Source organism: Megalobrama amblycephala, linkage group LG7 (genome assembly GCF_018812025.1).
Source record: "Megalobrama amblycephala isolate DHTTF-2021 linkage group LG7, ASM1881202v1, whole genome shotgun sequence".
Lineage (NCBI taxonomy): Eukaryota > Metazoa > Chordata > Actinopteri > Cypriniformes > Xenocyprididae > Megalobrama > Megalobrama amblycephala.
Genome location: NC_063050.1, coordinates 55055944 through 55074650, shown reverse-complemented (window position 1 = coordinate 55074650; position 18707 = coordinate 55055944). Strand labels below are relative to the sequence as shown.

At 36.7% G+C, this 18707-nt stretch overlaps 1 protein-coding gene across 3 annotated transcripts in view; it reads left to right on the top strand.

Moving 5' to 3' along the window:
• Positions 1 to 18707, top strand: part of tnrc6c2 (trinucleotide repeat containing adaptor 6C2) — a 71401-nt gene that overhangs the window by 25768 nt on the left and 26926 nt on the right. For 2 of the 3 annotated variants that reach the window (XM_048198097.1, XM_048198096.1), the window contains exons 3-4: positions 904 to 925; positions 16890 to 17210. In XM_048198097.1, coding sequence (XP_048054054.1) covers positions 904 to 925; positions 16890 to 17210 — 343 coding nt within the window. The remainder of the gene's footprint in view (positions 1 to 903; positions 926 to 16889; positions 17211 to 18707) is intronic. The other variant, XM_048198098.1, reaches the window with a different exon arrangement.

Genomic DNA, 18707 nt, shown 5'->3' with positions numbered 1-18707 from the left:
ACCCCTATTGTACATAACCAATTAGAAAAAACTAAGAAAAACTAAGAAACAGTTATTTAAACGAAAATAAATCAAATGTGAAGTGTCACACAGGGTATTGTGGGAATGTCAATTAATGGTTTTTCACTGTAAATTATACAATGACTTGCTTTTCACTTCCAAAAACTGTAAATTTAACAGTATTTTTCTACTGTATATTACTCACTGTATATTGTACGGAAACTTTCTCTAAACCAATTAACAGTTTTTCACCATAGCATTTTTGCAGTCTTTTACCTTAAAATTACAATGTTTTACAGTGAACACCTGTCAGTCAGACAACACTTCGACCAAATCGAGTCTGCACTCAGTACTACTGATATGACAGAAGGGTTGGTAGTGCTAGTTTTTTGTTTTAATTTACTGTCCGTTTTATTTCCAAAGTACCAGTACATTTGACGTTCATACAAACTTTATAGTACTAATCAGGTTAAATAAAGGTTGTTAGTAGTATGTTAACTACAAACACTTAACAACAAAACAGGAAAACACTCACAGATTTGCATAGTGATTATGTCCATATTTTTAGCTTGACAATAATGAGGTGGTTTCAAATAAAGCATCCTTTTTGGTCCATCCTTTTAATCATTTATAACTTTAGTGCTACTTTGCTGATATTTATGAATGTTTTCATGCATAAACACATTTTTTGACAGCAAAGAAAATATGGACTAGGCATAAATTAATTACACAATTGCAATATATAATTTATTACCAGTGCAAATATCAGGTCAGCCTGCTACAGAATTATGGTATGAATATTCATTATACTATGCAAATAACATGTAAACAACTACACTGAACAAGTACAGTGAAATATATCATGGCTTTTGCTGAAAATGTATCTCTTGCTTTCTTTTACAGGTTGCTGAACAGAAAACCAAAGGTAAGTACATGTTTAAGTCCTTTTAGTCTTTGAAAATAAAATATTGTAATATTTCAATAGAAAAGTAATGTAATTCAGCTAATATTTAATGCGACTCTTGTGTAGTAATGTCAGCATATATGGAGATCTTCCTCATTAGTCTGAAGATAGCTTTTGTCGCTCTGATTTCACGCCTGTGCAGGTTAATGCTTGGTGACACATGCATTATTTCATTAGCATAAGTTCACTGGGGCGTGAGGAAACCCAGACGGGTAATACCAGGATGGGAGATATTCCTCAGCATCAACGTGTTGCAGAATTTAATTTATGGATTGGTTGTTGTTAGTTTGTTTTTCTGTGCAGTCTTAAAGTTCTGACATAGAACCTGGAAGCGCTGAACGTAAACAACGTAGGAGAATGACACAGAAGAGAAGATATTGTTGAATAAAGTCCTCATTTTTGTTTTGTTTTTGCACACAAAAAATATTCTCGTCACTTCATAAAATTAAGGTTGAATCACTGCAGTCATGTGGACTGTTTTAACGATGTCTTTAGTACCTTTCTGGACCTTGAAAGTGGTTGTTAAATTGTCTATAGATACCTCTCAGATTTCATCAAAAATATCTTAATTTGTGTTCTGAAGATCAAAGAAGGTTTTATGGGTTTGGAACAACATGAGGGTGAGTAATTAATGACAGAACTTTCATTTTTGGGTGAACTAACCCTTTAAAACAGTTTAAATCACTTTAAGCTCTTATTTCTTTATTTTTTAATTGTCACTTGCTTAGTGCCAACTTCAGGTGTGGTTGCATTAGTACAATTTTTGCAGGCAAAATGGTCCATTGTCTCTGCTTGACTGAATCTTTACTGTTATATAGTTCCAAAGTTCTGAGGTGGTATTGGATGGTAATGCCATCATCTTTCGAAATAAATCCACACTTTTGACTTCTTTTAAATATCTGATGCAAAGCGTATATGAGTAGCGCAAGGGCTTTGCAGTGCTGAACTGCGTTAATTGGTTGCGCTCCTGGAAGCGACGGGCAACATTATTAATATTCATGAAGTGAGACCTCGCTATTAAAGGATATGCTTCCAGCGCTTCGCCCACACATTGCACAGAAACTGTTTTTGGAACCAAAACATAGAAATTTCGCACTGTTCCAGTATTAAAAAAAAAAACAAAAAAAACACAATGGTTCTCTGTTCCAAACCCTAGTGTTAATGTCAAAAAATAGTACCCTGGTACCTCTTAGGTTTTTTTTTTTTCTGCATGGGATTGGACACAACAGTGTACATGTTGCTAACGTTAGAAGTATATTAAGAACATAAAACAATTTTGTGACTATTGCTGTTGTAAATATATGTATTGTTCATCACGGATACACTTCAGATGTAACTGATGATGGACATTCATTAAGTGTTACTCATTGTGTCTAGGGATGGATAAACATCATCTCTCGGTGGTGTTTTAGTGTTTTGTGTGTTTGCATTGACACATTTTGGATATTTGGTGTGCCATTCACAGTGCTGGTATGAAAAGTCAGCCTTGTCTGCATTGTTCTTCTCTATCCGGAAACATTGATCTGTGTGCTTCATGCATATTTATGTAGAAGATGCTTTATTAACTTTGGTAACCTTTGTTAGAGATGGGATTATAGACTAAAAATGTATATGAATTGTTATCAGGGATTGCCATTGTTTTAAATGTTGAGGAGATGAAGGAGATCAGTTGAGATGAGCTTTGCATTGTTGAAATGAAGGATTTGTCTGAGATCAGGACACTGAGATGAGAAACAGAAGCTACATTTAATCCTCCTCAATGGCATCGGGGGGTGGCCACAGCAGCAGTAAGCATGTTTGAGCTATGCCTGTGCTTTTAAACATTCAGACTGATTTAAAAAGGTGCGTCTCCTAATAACATGAAAATTCATTTACTGTGCAAGTGAAAGTGGCTTTTTGCAAAGGTCACCAATTTCTTAGTGCTGCACAGCAAGGCCACAATAATACAGAGTTCAGACTGAGGCATTTTATGCCCCAATTATGCCCAGCTGGGGTGGAAATTTCCTGCAGTCAGTTGACTTTTTAATGGGTAATGGAAAAATTAAATGCATGACAATCTTTTTTTTTTTCCCGAGGTTCATATTGATTTCTCTTAATACCAAAACAGTGAATAGTACAGTGTCACAAATGATAACAGCGTAATTTCTCTGCCTGATAAACTGCAACTCTTGATGCAATTAATTTACAATTTCACATCCAATTAATTGCATCAACACTCACCATGAGGATGATTTTCATGAATTGCGATCTGCAGTAATTAGCAGCTAATTTGCCTAAGCAGAAAGGAAGGAGGGTCTTCAAATGTGACATTCATAAATACTCAAATTAATCATGAAAGTTTAGGCTCTATAATGTTGATTTATTATGCAGCACATTAATCAGTTTAGAGGACTTTATTTATATGATTTAATTGTAGTGTTGTGCATATCAACATTGCAACTTGTAATGAATGAATTCAAACTTCTCATCCAGAAGTGACTATATGATTATGCAAATTAACAAAGCCCAAGCTCATTTGCATCACCCTCAAGAGTCCATGACAGCTTAATGATTATATTTTTAGAAGATTAAAATGTATACTAATATATAATAAATATGTAATATAAATGTGAAAAATATACATTAAAAGGAAAGTGTCAGAAATGTTAGTCTTAATGTTATGATTAAGCTGGTGTGTTCCACAACAAAATTCACATTTAGGAGATAAGCATTCAAAACTTACAGTCTCTCACTTCCGCTTAAATGGATCACGGATTTTCATGACATCATATCGCACTTCAACTTCTCATCAAATCTTCTGTCCAATCAAATACTCTAGGATCTGAAGTCCCGCCCCCTCCTACACTATCAACAGACACTGAAGCTGCGGCTGAAATTGGTCATTTGTTCACACATTTAGTAGTTTCTACATGGTGAATGGCACATAGTGCACTATATAGAATATGAAAAGATTCAGTATAAATATGCTTTCCATTGACGTGAATGAAGTCCGTTTTCGCGTTAGTATAACGTGAACCACCGCAGCGCGAGAACAGTCTGCTCTGGCCATGGGAAGGGTTGAAATGTTTCATCTGGTTGATTCCCTAAGCCTCAACAGGCTGAAAACCCTGATATACTTCAAACGAAATCAAAGAACGAACTGATATGACGTCATTTCAGACAAAATCAGACCAAAACGAAGTTCGTTTGGAGTTTATTTTGGGAGTTTGAAATGGCTTGCCAAAGCAAACTCTCAGGAAAAGTTTGCTGTAGCTGCAGAACACCTTCGTACTACCATTGGTTTGTGACAATAACATAATAGGAGGTTTGCACTGAGGCTCTGCCTTCTTTCACGTGGAACTCTTCTCTGACTCATTTCATCTGTTGAGTCCGTCGCGATAAAATCTCAGCGGGTGAAAACATGAACACACTGGATAGCCATTTTATAGAAGAAAATGAAGTTGTGCTTCTGATGAACCGAGACACTGACACTGTTTCATGTTTGATACTGTAAAGGTGCTTCCTTTAAGCAATCTATTGAATAAAATGCCACGTGACTTTACTGGAGTGCCAATTAGCAGAGCTCATGCTTACATACCCATGTTGTTATGATCAGATGCTTTTCTTATGCTTTCTATAAAAAAATGCTGTTTTCTCATTTTTGTTGTTTATTTTGTTACTAAGAGGAAAGCATGCAGCACATATTTATATATTCATCTAACTGTCGCTCTCAGTAGTTATATGTTCGATAACAGTATATCACTGCTCGTGTATTTCGAACTTCTTTTACCACTAAACGAAGAATGAAAAAGAACTTTGCAGTGAGTATATCAGAGCCTTAAGCTTATCCCACTCTGACATTATACCAATACTGTCCCAACACTTCCCCAACCCCCCACATACCCTTTTACGGGTGGGCTAGTGGCAATCCCACAACCCCACATTACGTAGCCTGTCTTTTTCAGCCCTAGTACAATAGGGAAATATCTCTGTAGGAGTATGAGGCTCTTTGACATGACCCTTGGCATTATGTTTAGCGTGGTGTAAGGATTTTGGAATTTTTTTTTATTTATTTTTTTTAATTGGTAACCTTGGCCTGGTTCTCTAAATATTGCAGACTAAAAGGCAGAAATATCGAATGCATTCCATTCCTCTACTTAACAGGGCATGCAGAGCTAAGATAGACCTGATTGACTTGCCATAGAATTTCAATGAAGAGTAAAAGAAAGGAGCTTCCTCCATTGTGTGTCTTTAGGTTGAAGCCTTTGCAAGTGAAACAGACCATATAAATTGTGATCATGGTTTAAAGAAAATAAATACTGCCCTACAGTTGAATGGATAAGTGAAATTAAAGCTTTTGAGATATATAAGATGTGATCAGGTAGATCAAGTAGGGATGCACCAAAATTTCAACCAAAAATAATCGGTCGAAACCAAATATTCTTTTATTTTCTGTTTCGGATGAAACCAAATCAGATGATTTTGAAGAGCTGAAACAGTAACGTTAAATTAATGCTTAGATGACACGTTTCAACTGTGTCAGTGTCTGTTTTGTGTATACAACATGGATAAACAGTATGGATGCACCTCACCACAAACAAATGGGATGCTAAAGTAGCATTATGTAAAATTTGTTTGCTAAAATATCGAGAGGCAGCTTGATACCGAAGAACTTTACGATGACTGGTTTCATTTATCACCAGCATACCAAGTCCAATTACCCAAATTTAATTGGCCAAACTTTATTTTTGGTTTCAGTTTCAGGCAAAATTAAAACTTTTGATTTCGGTGTTTCTGTAAAAAATATTTTCGGTGCATCACTAGTCTCTAGCTGTCAGGTTTATGTTCAGTTTGTTTGTGTTTCAGGGTACGTTTATGCATACAGTATACTAAAATGGAAACGTTTTTTCTTTGTACATATGACAACGTTATCAAAAAGATCCCTGTTCACACGGATCCGCGAAAATGACTAAAACATTGTACATCTGTGCATATGCACATGCTTTTACAGAGCACTCGCGCCAAACTCGCATGCCTTTAGACTAAATGTGTAATACTCATATGCGTCCTTCAACATTTTCACAGATTTGTGTTTTTGCAGTTTACACGGAGACAATAACTAATTTAAATATATAATTTTCAAAAACTTGCACTTTGAAACCCGTTTTCAAAAGTTTGTTTTCAGGCCACCAAAATGCTGTTGTGTAAATGAACGGCCAAAACGCATAAAAAGTTTTCTGTTTTAAGTTGAAAATGATGCCATGTAAATGGCCGCTTAGTTTAGTTTTGCCCTGTCTGTCTGTATTCTCTAGTTCCATTTGTTACTGATCATGTTGCGCAACTGTTTCAGTTTCTGTTGATCAGCTTTCCATGTGTATTTAAGTTGCGAGGTTAGTGCTGTTCTCTATTGTCTTGTCTTAGTTTATACAAAGTGGTCTGGCCCAGAACTAGAAACCAGTAGCTAATCTAGACTGATGCCAAAAAAAAAAAAAAAAATAGGTAGGTTTAATTGTTATCAACAAATCTTTCTGCACTGGAAACATCCAAAATTGCATACGGCACCATTTCGGTGGAAAATTTTTTTCAGCGTTTGAACCCTGGTCTTCAGGTCAGGTTAATATTATCTTGCTTTTCAAAACTTGCAGTTTAAGGATCTTCTAATTTCAGGCTTGAAGCTAAGCAGAACAACTCAAATGCTGCCCAAAGTGTATTTTTGATTAAATGTTTTGTTATACAGAACCTCTCAATCTCTGCACAGACTCTAATGTGCTTTGTCAGCAGTTCATGCCTGTGCGCTTTCGAGAATTTCTCATTTTCTCTTTGCATTGTTAAACGAGTATCATCCCAAGACAAATGCAAATGAAATTTGTATTTAGATAGGGGTATATAACGTGTACATAATTGAGTAATATTTACTGTAAAAAAAAGAGTTATTAAGAGGGTCTAGAATCTTGAACTGAAATTAGTTCATCTCAAATTAGTTCAAAAATGAACTGAATTAGTTCATCTACAATCAGACTTAATGTTGTGACAATAAAATAAGAAAACATGCAGACATGCATTCAAGAAAAAAAAAAAAAAAAAAAAATGTATATATATATATATATATATATATATATATATATATATATATATATATATATAAACAATATTATATTGTGACCCAGATATCTGTATAATGTCATCCTGCTGATGTCCTTGATGATTCCCACCCTTAACACATCATAAATATACAGTAACAGTTACATTATTATTATTATTATTATTATTATTATTATTATTATTATTATTATTATTATTATTATTATTATTATTATTATTTCATATTTATTGAGCATTCAGTTTCTTCTCCAGCTTCTGAATATTATATAGAAATGTCAGTGGTGCCAGATTTGTTCTGGGATTAAGAACCATACATGTGTGCATACTTGTGCACATTATTAAGAAAAAGACATTGAGTTGCACAAGCAGATATAGAATCACGAAGAACAGAAGATTGACACAGACAGGAAGAGATGGAATGAGAGAGGCCCCATAGTAAATTGCCTGTCTGAGATTGCCAATGTGAAGAGCTTGTGGTCCCAGTGTCCATCTGCTTTCTGTAATGAATTCACAAGCACTTTGAACAATAGGGACAATAAACGAGTCGAACGGACTGTGGGGGATGGAGGAGAGATTGGAGAGAGGGAAAGGGTAGAGGAGGAGGGGAAATGTGTGAAGGAGAAGGGCACAGGAGAGATAGAGGCAGCAGAGACTGCTCTGCATCCTGATTGGCTGGAAGCGTGGTCGATGGATAGGCACGCTGACCAGAATATAATCATAGATGTGCGTCACCAGTTTCAGGCAGCAGCCAGCAGCTCTGCAGCTCTTCAAATGACTCCAGGGGATCTTTGTATTCAGTTCACAACTGGAAAACATTAGGACGTCTTTGCTCAATTAGTACGTATCTCCTGATTCCATAAATGTGCAGAGATCTGCATGAGGCAGTTTGATCATGTTTCATTTTCGCCATTGTGTGAAATTCCAGTCCATTTAATTTCCTAAGGCAAATCTGCTGTTCAGGCTGTTATAAATGGCTCATCTCAGCATGAAGCTTTTCTTTGAACTGTGTCTATCTTTAACCCAAATCCTTGGGTGAGTTACAATAACTGCTGCTCAGTGTGTGAGCCTGATGTTAATCCTGTTCTTTTCTCCCGTGCATTGTGTGTAAACTTCTCAAAGAACCTGCCCCAGATGGCCTTCCTGTGAAGTGTTTACCCAGAATACCCAGGAAATCGTGCTGAGGCTTAGGCTGACAAAAAGGATTTGATATTTTTGGTAGTCTTTAGTCACTGCAGCATACAGCTTTTCCAAATATTTATTTATTTCTGTATTTATTTTATTTATTTATTTTGCATTAATGTGATGCACAGCACCACAGAGATACTCTGGGATGTCTTTTACACTCTTAGACACTTCTATTTTTACATTTTGCTACATCTTTAAGGTTCACTGGCATTTAGTGATTTGTGGTCAGAGGTCGAGAACTACATGTCCTTGCTTCCTCTTCAGCATTCATTTTAACAGTAGTGAATAGATCATCTGTCTGAATGTGCGCAGTTCGGTGGCAGATGTTTTTTTTTTGTTTTGTTTAGTTTTTTTATGTGTATATTTTATATGTAGGTTTTTGCTATTTTGGGTTAAAATTTAATTTGGCTACTAAAACATACCATAATGCACTCTCCCTCATGTCACTCATTTTTTCTTCTGTGGAGAAGTAAAAGAAAAAGTTTTGAATAATGTACTCATCACTGCGTGAAAGTTTTGAAGCTTGAAAGTTTTCAAGCTTCAAAAGGAATCAAAAGTTTAAAGGTCCCGTTTTTCGTGGTTTTTTGAAGCTTTGATTGTGTTAATAGTGTGCAATGTAACGTGTTCATGTTTCGCGTGTAAAAAAACAGTATTTTTCACATAATTTACTTATCTGTATACCGCTGTTTCCACTGTCATAAAAACGGGCTGATGACTTCCTTGTTCTATGAAGTCCCTCCTTCAGAAATACGTAACGAGTTCTGATTGTGCCAGCGGTTCCTGTGTTGTGATTCGACAGCAGTTTAGCGCATCTTGCCCGGAAAGGTCACGCCTCTTACCATAACGTGGAGATGCACGCGCTCAGTGTTATTGTAAACATGTCTTTAATTTTACCCTATCAATTTGAGCCGGAATCAGACCCGGTGATTGGACTGCGGGATGAAAATAACAGCGTTTTGACGACATGGCGACAAACACACTCTGCAAATGCAACTCTTGTGTATTCCTGTGGGAGGAGGTTAGTCAAAAAACTGTTTTAGTGACGTCATTAAAGAAGGAAGTAGAGGGATGTAGTCCAAACTGGCCGTTCGATGTAGGCGACTTCTGTTAAATAAAATATCTCGCTTGGCATTGAACTTTGAGCTTTAAAATTTTACAGATTTTATTTATACTCTAACAACAACATTACACACTAACTAAAGTTTGAAACATGGGATCACGAAGAACGGGACCTTTAATAAATTATCATGTGAATTAACAGGTTTTGAACTACATTAGGGTTAGTTAATAATGACATAATTTTCGTTTTTGGCTGAACTATCCCTTTTAACTGCAATTAGATCTTTGAGTCGGTCATTTGAAATTAAGAACTGGAACAGTCTCTTTTGTGAGCAAACATTTAAGAGCTGTTTGCGAAGTTAATTAAATGCTTAATTTAAATTATAAAAAAAAGTTCATGAAATAGACATTGACGTGTCATTCATGAACTCTCAAGAACATGCCTAGAGAAGCTAATATACTGTATAACATGTATGATATAAAATTTTTAGTGAATGATCACTTTGATCTGTTTTGCACAAAGAGCTGTGTAGATAATTTTTATGGTGCTTTTTCACACATGTATCACACACAATTGATACATGATTAGCCTGTACCATTACATTCAAATTGAACTAAGGAAGGAAAAATACGTAGTCAACATACTGTCAGCATTTATTTTCGACCTTTGTAGCACTCAGAAATATATCACAATTGCAACATTAGTTTCATGACGATTTTAAAGCTGCACTACGGATTTTTGGCCTGAATGGCTCTATCACCAATTTTGGTTGAAGCAACATTGCACGTAATTTGCGGAGTGGTTATTAAATGTCTGTTGTGCTTCATCACTGCACTTCTGTGTGGATGAATCTAATGGTTACATAAACATGTGTAGGTAACATGTGCAAGCAAAAGTAGATGATGCATGAATTTTTCTGAAAAATCTGACCTAACAGCTCAAAATGTATATTATTATAAAAACATTTTAAACTTACTGTAGTGAATCGGAATAAAGCAAAATATAAATGTGATTTTTTTTTTTATGTACTCGCTTGATTCATTTTTAACCAGTGAATCTTCTGTGGTGCAGCTTTAAAATCTGTCTATTATATTATCTATACTCTAACAAAAGACTATTTATAAGATCTTTGTAGTTTTATTGTACTTAAGCTTGTTAACTGTCAGTTGCCCTGTAGCAGGACAGTTGACATGCTTTTTTTTCATTCCCCATCACATATTTTATGTGGATTTAAAGGGTTAGTTCACCCCAAAATTAAAATTCTGTCATTTATTACTTACCCTCATGCCGTTCCACACCCGTAAGACCTTCGTTAATCTTCAGAACACAAATTAAGATATTTTAGTTGAAATCCGATGGCTCCGTGTGGCCTCCATAGGGAGCAATGATACTTCCTCTCTTAAGATCCATAAAGGTACTAAAAACATATTTAAATCGGTTCATGTGAGTACAGTGGTTCAATATTAATATTATAAAGCGACGAGAATATTTTTGGTGCGCCAAAAAAAACGACTTATTTAGTGATGGCTGATTTCAAAACACTGCTTCAGGAAGCATCGGATCATAAATGAATCAGTGTATCGAATCTGCTGTTCGGAGTGCCAAAGTCACGTGATTTCAGCCATTGGCAGTTTGACACAAGATCTGAATCATGATTCGACACACTGATTCATTGTGCTCCGAAGCTTCCTGAAGCAGTGTTTTGAAATCATCCATCACTATATAAGTCGTTATTTTGTTTTTTTTGTTGTTTTTTGGAGCACCAAAAATATTTTTTTATAATATTAATATTGAACCACTGTGCTCACATGAACTGATTTAAATATGTTTTTAGTACCTTTATGGATCTTGAGAGAGGAAGTGTCATTGCTCCCTATGGAGGCCTCACTGAGCCATCGGATTTAAACTAAAATATCTTAATTTGTGTTCCGAAGATTATCGAAGGTCTAACAGGTGTAAAACAGCACAAGGGTGAGTAATAAATGACAGAATTTTCATTTTTGGGTGAACTAACCCTTTAAGAGAAATTTAAGAGTCCAAATTATTTTGTAATATATATATATTTTGTATAAAATATAAATGTTTAGTTCTGTACATTTACTTAACTTTTGTACACTTAAATTTTTTTAAGTGTTTTTTCTGCAGTCTCCTGAGTGTCTTCTTTAAAAAGAGACCAACCTCAGGCCTGTATTCCAAATTCATTCATGAATTACAACCATTTAAGTTCAGATTTATGCTCAAAAAGGGGTGACGGTTAACCGGTTAATGTCATGACGGCTGTAATGAAGTGCACAAGTCAAGTCAAGTCAAGTCGCCTTTATTTATATAGCGCTTTTTACAATGCAAATTGTGTCAAAGCAGCTTTACATTGATAGCTGGTACATAATTTGGCTGCACAGCAGCTCTTAAATAATATTGTCAATGCAGGCAGATCAGAAGCACTGTTGAATAAATGTCAAGAATACTATTGAATATCAAATGTCAAGTGTCCTCAACTAAGCAAGCCAAAGGCGACAGTGGCAAGGAACCCAAACTCCATCAGGTGACATCAGGTGGCAAACAAGTAGCAAATAGGTGTTAAATGGAGAAAAAATAACCTTGGGAGAAACCAGGCTTAGTCGGGGGGGCAGTTCTCCTCTGGCGAACAGTGCTTTGTTACAATCAGGTTGCTATCATAAGTCTGATAGGATTGCAACAATCAAAGTATTTATTTCAGTTCCATCCAGTTGAGGATCGTATTCATCACGCCGGTGTGGATGGTCTGTTGAGGAACTGTGGCACTGGCTGTCGTGTTGATGAGGCCTTCACAATGGATGATCTAGTTGACTCGATCTCTGCTGATACTTCAGGGCTGCGTTGTGGTCGTGTCAATGCGCAGGTCCTTGGTCTCAGCTGGATACGGCCCAGATCCGGTTGACTACGGTAAACCTCGGGATAAACAGAAAGACTAATATTAGCGTAGATGCCATTCTTTTTCTGATGTAACGAGTACATCTGGTGTTATAGGAAGTGTTCCCGGTTCCGGCTGACCTAATTTATGCAGCCTAATAATCCTTTAACGGATTTGAAAATATAAATTGATAATGTGTTATGTGTATGCCAGGTTAAAGAGATGTGTTTTTAGTCTAGATTTAAACTGACAGAGTGTGTCTGCTTCCCGAACAATGCTAGGAAGATTGTTCCAAAGTTTAGGTGCCAAATAGGAGAAGGATCTACCGCCTGCAGTTGATTTTGATAGTTATAGGTATAGGTATTATCAGCTGGCCTGAATTCTGAGATCGCAATAAACGTGAAGGACTATAATGTATTAAGAGCTCACTTAGGTACTGGGGAGCTAAACCATTTAGTGCTTTGTAAGTAATTAGCAAGATTTTAAAATCTATACGATGTTTAACAGGAAGCCAATGCAGTGATGACAGAACTGGGCTAATATGGTCATACTTCCTAGTTCTAGTAAGAACTCTAGCTGCTGCATTTTGTACGAGCTGTAGTTTATTTATCAAGCGAGCAGAACAACCACCCAGTAGAGCGTTACAGTAGTCTAGCCTTGAGGTCATAAACGCATGAACTAACTGTTCTGCATTTTTCATTGAGAGCATATGTCGTAGTTTAGATATATTTTTCAGATGGAAGAATGCAGTTTTACAGATGCTAGTAACATGGCCTTCAAATGAAAGATTGGTATCAAAGAGCACACCCAGGTTCCTAGCTGATGACGAAGACTTAACAGAGCAGCCATCAAGTGTTAGACAGTATTCTAGATTATTGCGTGAAGAAGTTTTCGGTCCAAAAATTAGAATCTCTGTTTTTCCTGAATTTAGTAGTAGGAAATTACTGGTCATCCAGTTTTTTATATCAGTTATACATTCTGTTAATTTAACGAATTGGTGATTTTCGTCAGGGCACGAAGAAATATAGAGCAGAGTATCATCAGCGTAACAATGAAAACTAATGCCATGCTTCCTAATGATATCTCCCAAGGGTAGCATGTACAGAGTAAAAAGCAACGGTCCTAGTACTGAGCCTTGCGGTACTCCATATTTAACTTGTGATTGATATGACATCTCATCGTTTACTACTACAAACTGATAACGGTCAGAAAAGTATGATTTGAACCATGCCAATGCAATTTCACTAATGCCAACATAATTTTCGAGTCTGTTTAGAAGAATATTGTGATCAATAGTGTCAAATGCAGCACTAAGATCCAGTAACACTAATAGAGAGATACAACCACGATCTGATGATAAGAGCAAATCATTAGTAACTCTAATGAGAGCAGTCTCAGTACTATGGTACGGTCTAAATCCTGACTGGAAATCTTCACAGATACTATTTCTTTCTAAAAAGGAACATAGTTGTGATGAAACTGCCTTTTCTAGTATTTTTGACAGAAAAGTGAGATTTGAGATCGGCCTGTAATTGACTAATTCTCTAGGATCAAGTTGTGGTTTTTTAATAAGAGGTTTAATAACAGCCAGCTTAAACATTTTTGTATGTATCCTAGTGATAAAGATGAATTAACAATATTAAGAAGAGGATCTATGACCTCTGGAAGCATCTCTTTCAATAGCTTAGTCGGTATAGGGTCTAACATACATGTGGATGATTTTGATGATTTAACAAGTTTAGACAGTTCTTCCTCTCCTAAAGCAGTAAATGAATTAATTTTTTCCTCAGGGACACTACAATGCACTGTCTGACACAAGACTGTAGTAGACGTTTGCATGGTTATAATTTTTTCTCTAATATTATCAATCTTGCAAGTAAAGAAGTTCATAAAGTCATTACTGCTGTGCTCTTTGGAAACATCAGAAGTTGAAGCTTTATTTCTTGTTAATTTAGCCACTGTATCAAATAAATACCTAGGGTTGTGTTTATTTTCTTCTAAAAGTTTTGAAAAATAGGCAGATCTAGCAGTTTTTAAGGCCTTTCTGTACTCAGTCATTTTCTCTCTCCACGAAATGCGAAATACTTCTAGTTTTGTTTTCTTCCAGCTGCGCTCCATTTTTCTAACTGCTGTTTTTAGGGCCCGAGTGTGCTCATTGTACCATGGTGTTGGATTAATTTCCTTAATCTTTTTTAAACGCAAAGGAGCAGCTGAGTCTTAAGTGCTGGAAAAGAGAGTCAATAGTTTCTGTTGCAATATCGAGGTCTTCTAAGCTGTCTGGTATGCTAAGGCGATGAAACTGATCAGAAGATTATTTATAAAGCAATCTTTAGTGGTAGAAGTGATGGTTCTACCATATTTATGGCAGGGAGGCAGTTTAGCCACTTTTAAATGTAATATACACGAGACTAGATAATGATCTGAGATGTCGTCACTCTGCTGCAGAATTTCAACGGCATCAATATCTATTCCATGTGACAATATTAGATCTAAAGTATGATTACGACAATGAGTGGGTCCCGACACGTGTTGTCTAACACCAATAGAGTTTAGAATGTCTGTAAATGCCAATCCTAATGAGTCTTTTTTATTATCTACATGGATATTAAAATCACCAACAACAAGGACTTTATCTGCAGCTAGTACTAATTCTGATAGAAAATCGACAATCTCTTTGATAAAGTCTGTATTGTGCAGTAGCCAACACAAATGTCAACTTACATAATGTTACGTAAAGCACCATCACTTCGAAGGAATTATATTTGAAAGACTTCTGTCTGATACTGTAAATATTACTATAAATTACAGCAACACCTCCCCCTTTTCCTTTCTGTCGAGGATTTTGTCGATAATCATAACCTTGAGGACTAGACTCATTTAACGTTGTGTAATCGTCCGGTTTTAGCCAGGTTTCTGTCAAACACAGCACATCTAGATTATTGTCTGTGATAATATCGTTTAGAATAAGTGCTTTTGAAGAAAGTGATCTAATATTTAACAACCCAAGCTTTATCATTTGTTTATCATTATTATCTCTATTTTTTATTTGTTGAACATCAATTCAATTTTTACCATTAAATGGGTTTGGAAGTTTTTTGTTTTTATTAATTCGGGGTACAGACACAGTCTCTATTTGATAATATCTAGGTGCAAGAGTTTCTATGTGTTGGGAATTATCTGACTTCTGTAACGTGAGGCAGCTAGGAAAGAGATAGAGAACAAAAATAGTCTTTAATAAAATAAACAAGGAACACTCAGGAGATCGTAGGAGAACAAACTAACACAACCACGTTAATCTAAAGCCCTATTCGGACAGGATTAGTTTTGCAAGGGTAGATAGAGTAATTAATTTTACCACTGGACGTCCATAATATTATGGCCAATTCACACGGGATAACAAATCTCAGTAAAACTACCAGAAGTCGGAGGGGTAACTCGATTTACGCACCACCGTCACCTCCCTGTGGTCATGTGCATATTATGTTGCTTCCTGATATCACATGCGCAAACACACAACACACATACAAAAAAAAAACACTCAGACTAGTCCCACCTCCTAGAACGCAACTGAATGCTTCAAGTGCCTCCATATTTGAAAAACTGTGGGAAAACTACTTTAAAACAAGAAATGACTGAATATTTACATATATATTTACAGCTGGTCTATTCACACTGAATTAGCATTACCTGAGGTATTTTTTTGGACATTTTTACAGAAGGTAAAAGTCGCCGTAAACTTTACTGACATTGTCTGTAATGATTACTGAGATGGCACATTCGGACGGGACTAAAATCTCTGAGAAGCTCTGGTAATAATTACTTTACCCCATCTCTCCATGTAAAACTCATCACATCTGAATAGGGCAATACAAACAAGGGAACTACGGAAACACTGGGCTTAAATACATGGAAAGGATAATCGAACTGAACAGAAACAGGTGTGAGGGACTAATTAACAATTAAGGAAACTAACTAGGAACTCAGGCTACGTCTACACTAATCCAGATATATTTGAAAACGGAGTTTTCGTCTAAAAACGCTCCACGTCCGTCCACACTATCATTTTCAAACGTTTTCCAAAAGTTGCTCATCCACACTGAAACGTATGAAAACACTTACGTCCCCCTACTGCACATGAGTAAAGCTTCGACCTGCATCATTTCCGCTAGGCATTTATTTACTTTCCGGCTCTTTGAAACTTTGCGGCAATGTCGAGGAAAGGCACTGAGTTTTTTAAATGGACCGACAGTGAGGTGGAGTTGTTGCTGCGAGTAACACAGGAGTATAAAAGCAAGCGAGAATGTAGACTGGGAGATGTGTCTTGGCTGAATTGGTCATATGACTGCATCACATGACTAAAAATGCCTCATTGTATTCAAAAGCCTCCGTTTTCACAGTCCACACTACGACGCAAAGACAGCGTTTTCAAATTTATCCGCTTTGGAGAGCGTTTTCCAAAAGCTACGTTTTCGTTGACTTAAAACGCCGTCTCAGTGTGGACAGAAGGCCAAAATGGAGAAAAAAATATACGTTTTCAAACGAAAACATATTAGTGTGGACATGGCCTCAGGCAGGCAAAACAGGAACAGAACACATTGAAAGAAAACCAAAACTAAACATAAATGTTAACTACCACATTATTGCCACTTATTTTTATCACTTCATTTATCTTTTTAAAATTTGTCTTTATATTTCCCCATCTCTTGCAGTGCCAGACTCTGTTAAACCCAATCCCAGCATCCCTTCAAGTCCCATTTTGTCCCTGAACCTGCCTGTACCCTCTGCCTCCACCACCAGCAATGGCAAGCGTAACCCTAGTAATGCCCTACAACAACAGTTACCTCCATTGCAGCAGCCCAGTCCCCGATATGCGCACAGAGAGGTTCCTCCACGCTTCCGACAGCAGGAGCAGAGGCAGCTACTGAAGAGGGGTCAACCTTTACCTACAGGCGCTTTGAACCTGACCTCTGCTTGCACTCAGTCCGGGGTCATCTCCCCTCCTGAGACGCCCACCAGCAAACGGCACACGGGTGAGAATCATGTTCTGTTTTTGATGGAGAGACTCTATTTATTTTGATAGGCTTTTCACTTGACCAATATCAGGTATGATTAGAGATAAATTGTGGTGTTTTTTTGTCATTGGTTGTCTTAATAGAGTGAAATTTTCATCCTCCTCATTGCCCAGCTGGGATGTAGATGTACACAGGGACTATGATTTAAAGGTTGGGGGATTGTGTCTCCCACCCTGCTACACCCTAACAAAGCCTGGCATTGACCTCTTATGTGTCATTGTAAGCCTGAGGTCATGGGAGCGACATGGTTGAGGGACTCTCTCTCTCTAGTGTTTTTTTCCAATTATTGTTTACTGACCCCCTCCTCTACATCCCTCTCGTTGATGCCTGGGAGTGTTTGCGATTCACTCCAATCTGGTTTAACGGCAGGTGGAAAAGCAAAGCTTGAGCAGAGGGGACTCAGCATCCCTGGGAACATGGGCTCACCAGCTGTTTCATGACTCCTAATGGCTTTGTCAACACTTGGATCATTATTGTCTTCACTGTTTCATATGCATTTGATTTTCTACTAATAAATATGTTAAATGTATGCGTTTCTGGGATTCAGACACCATTAAAAATCCAGGTTAAGCTGAGAACATGGTTAATTTGTTTGACATTTGAAATCACAAACTATTTTTTTTTAAACAGCAACATTTTTATTTTGGGTTGTGCAAAAATACTTATTTTCATATTTGTCCTTATTAATGGTTTTACTTTAATAACTAGTCAAGAAATTGGTCTGTATGGTTTCAGCTTTACCTGACCATGATCAGACACATTTCTTGGGAGCATTTACATAAAAGGCATTCCTGCATTCAAAAACAGCTTGAGCAAATATTTTGCAACAGGTTTTTAAAAGTTATTTTGTATTTTTCACATGGCATCTTAATTGAACAATCCCCCTTCCTTTAGCTTAAACAGTGGAGCATATTAGTGCCAGAATTTTGGGTTAGATTCCCAGGGAAAGCAAGAACTGATAAAATGTGTATCTTGAATGCAGTGTAAGTTGCTTTAAAAGCATCTGCCAAAATTCAGAAATATAAATGTTGTAACTGGACACTTAAAGATGTCAACTGTCAAAGATGTCCATCTGAATCTCTTTAGCTATAATAGTGTTTTAAAATGGATGTTTTTTTTTTTGTTTGTTTTTCTTTTGTTTTGCTTTTAATAGAAAAACAGTCCTAGCAAGGCAGGTATAAAGGCAATGACATGCTAAAATAGCAGAGTGATGCTTGAGTTATGTTACCGATGTGATCTCATCCATGTCAAAACTAGAGGTGGTCTCGTCTCACATGCCAGCCCCCTCTGTGGCTTCATTAGCACGGTGTCTCCCCAGCTGATACCCGTCTGGGTCTGTCTCTGTCTCTCTCTTTTTTTTCTGTCACTCAGTCTATTTCTTTCTCCTTTCTCTCAGCGCCCTTTTAAGAAAACACTGTGATCTGATCAAGTGGAAAACATGACTGATGAGCATTT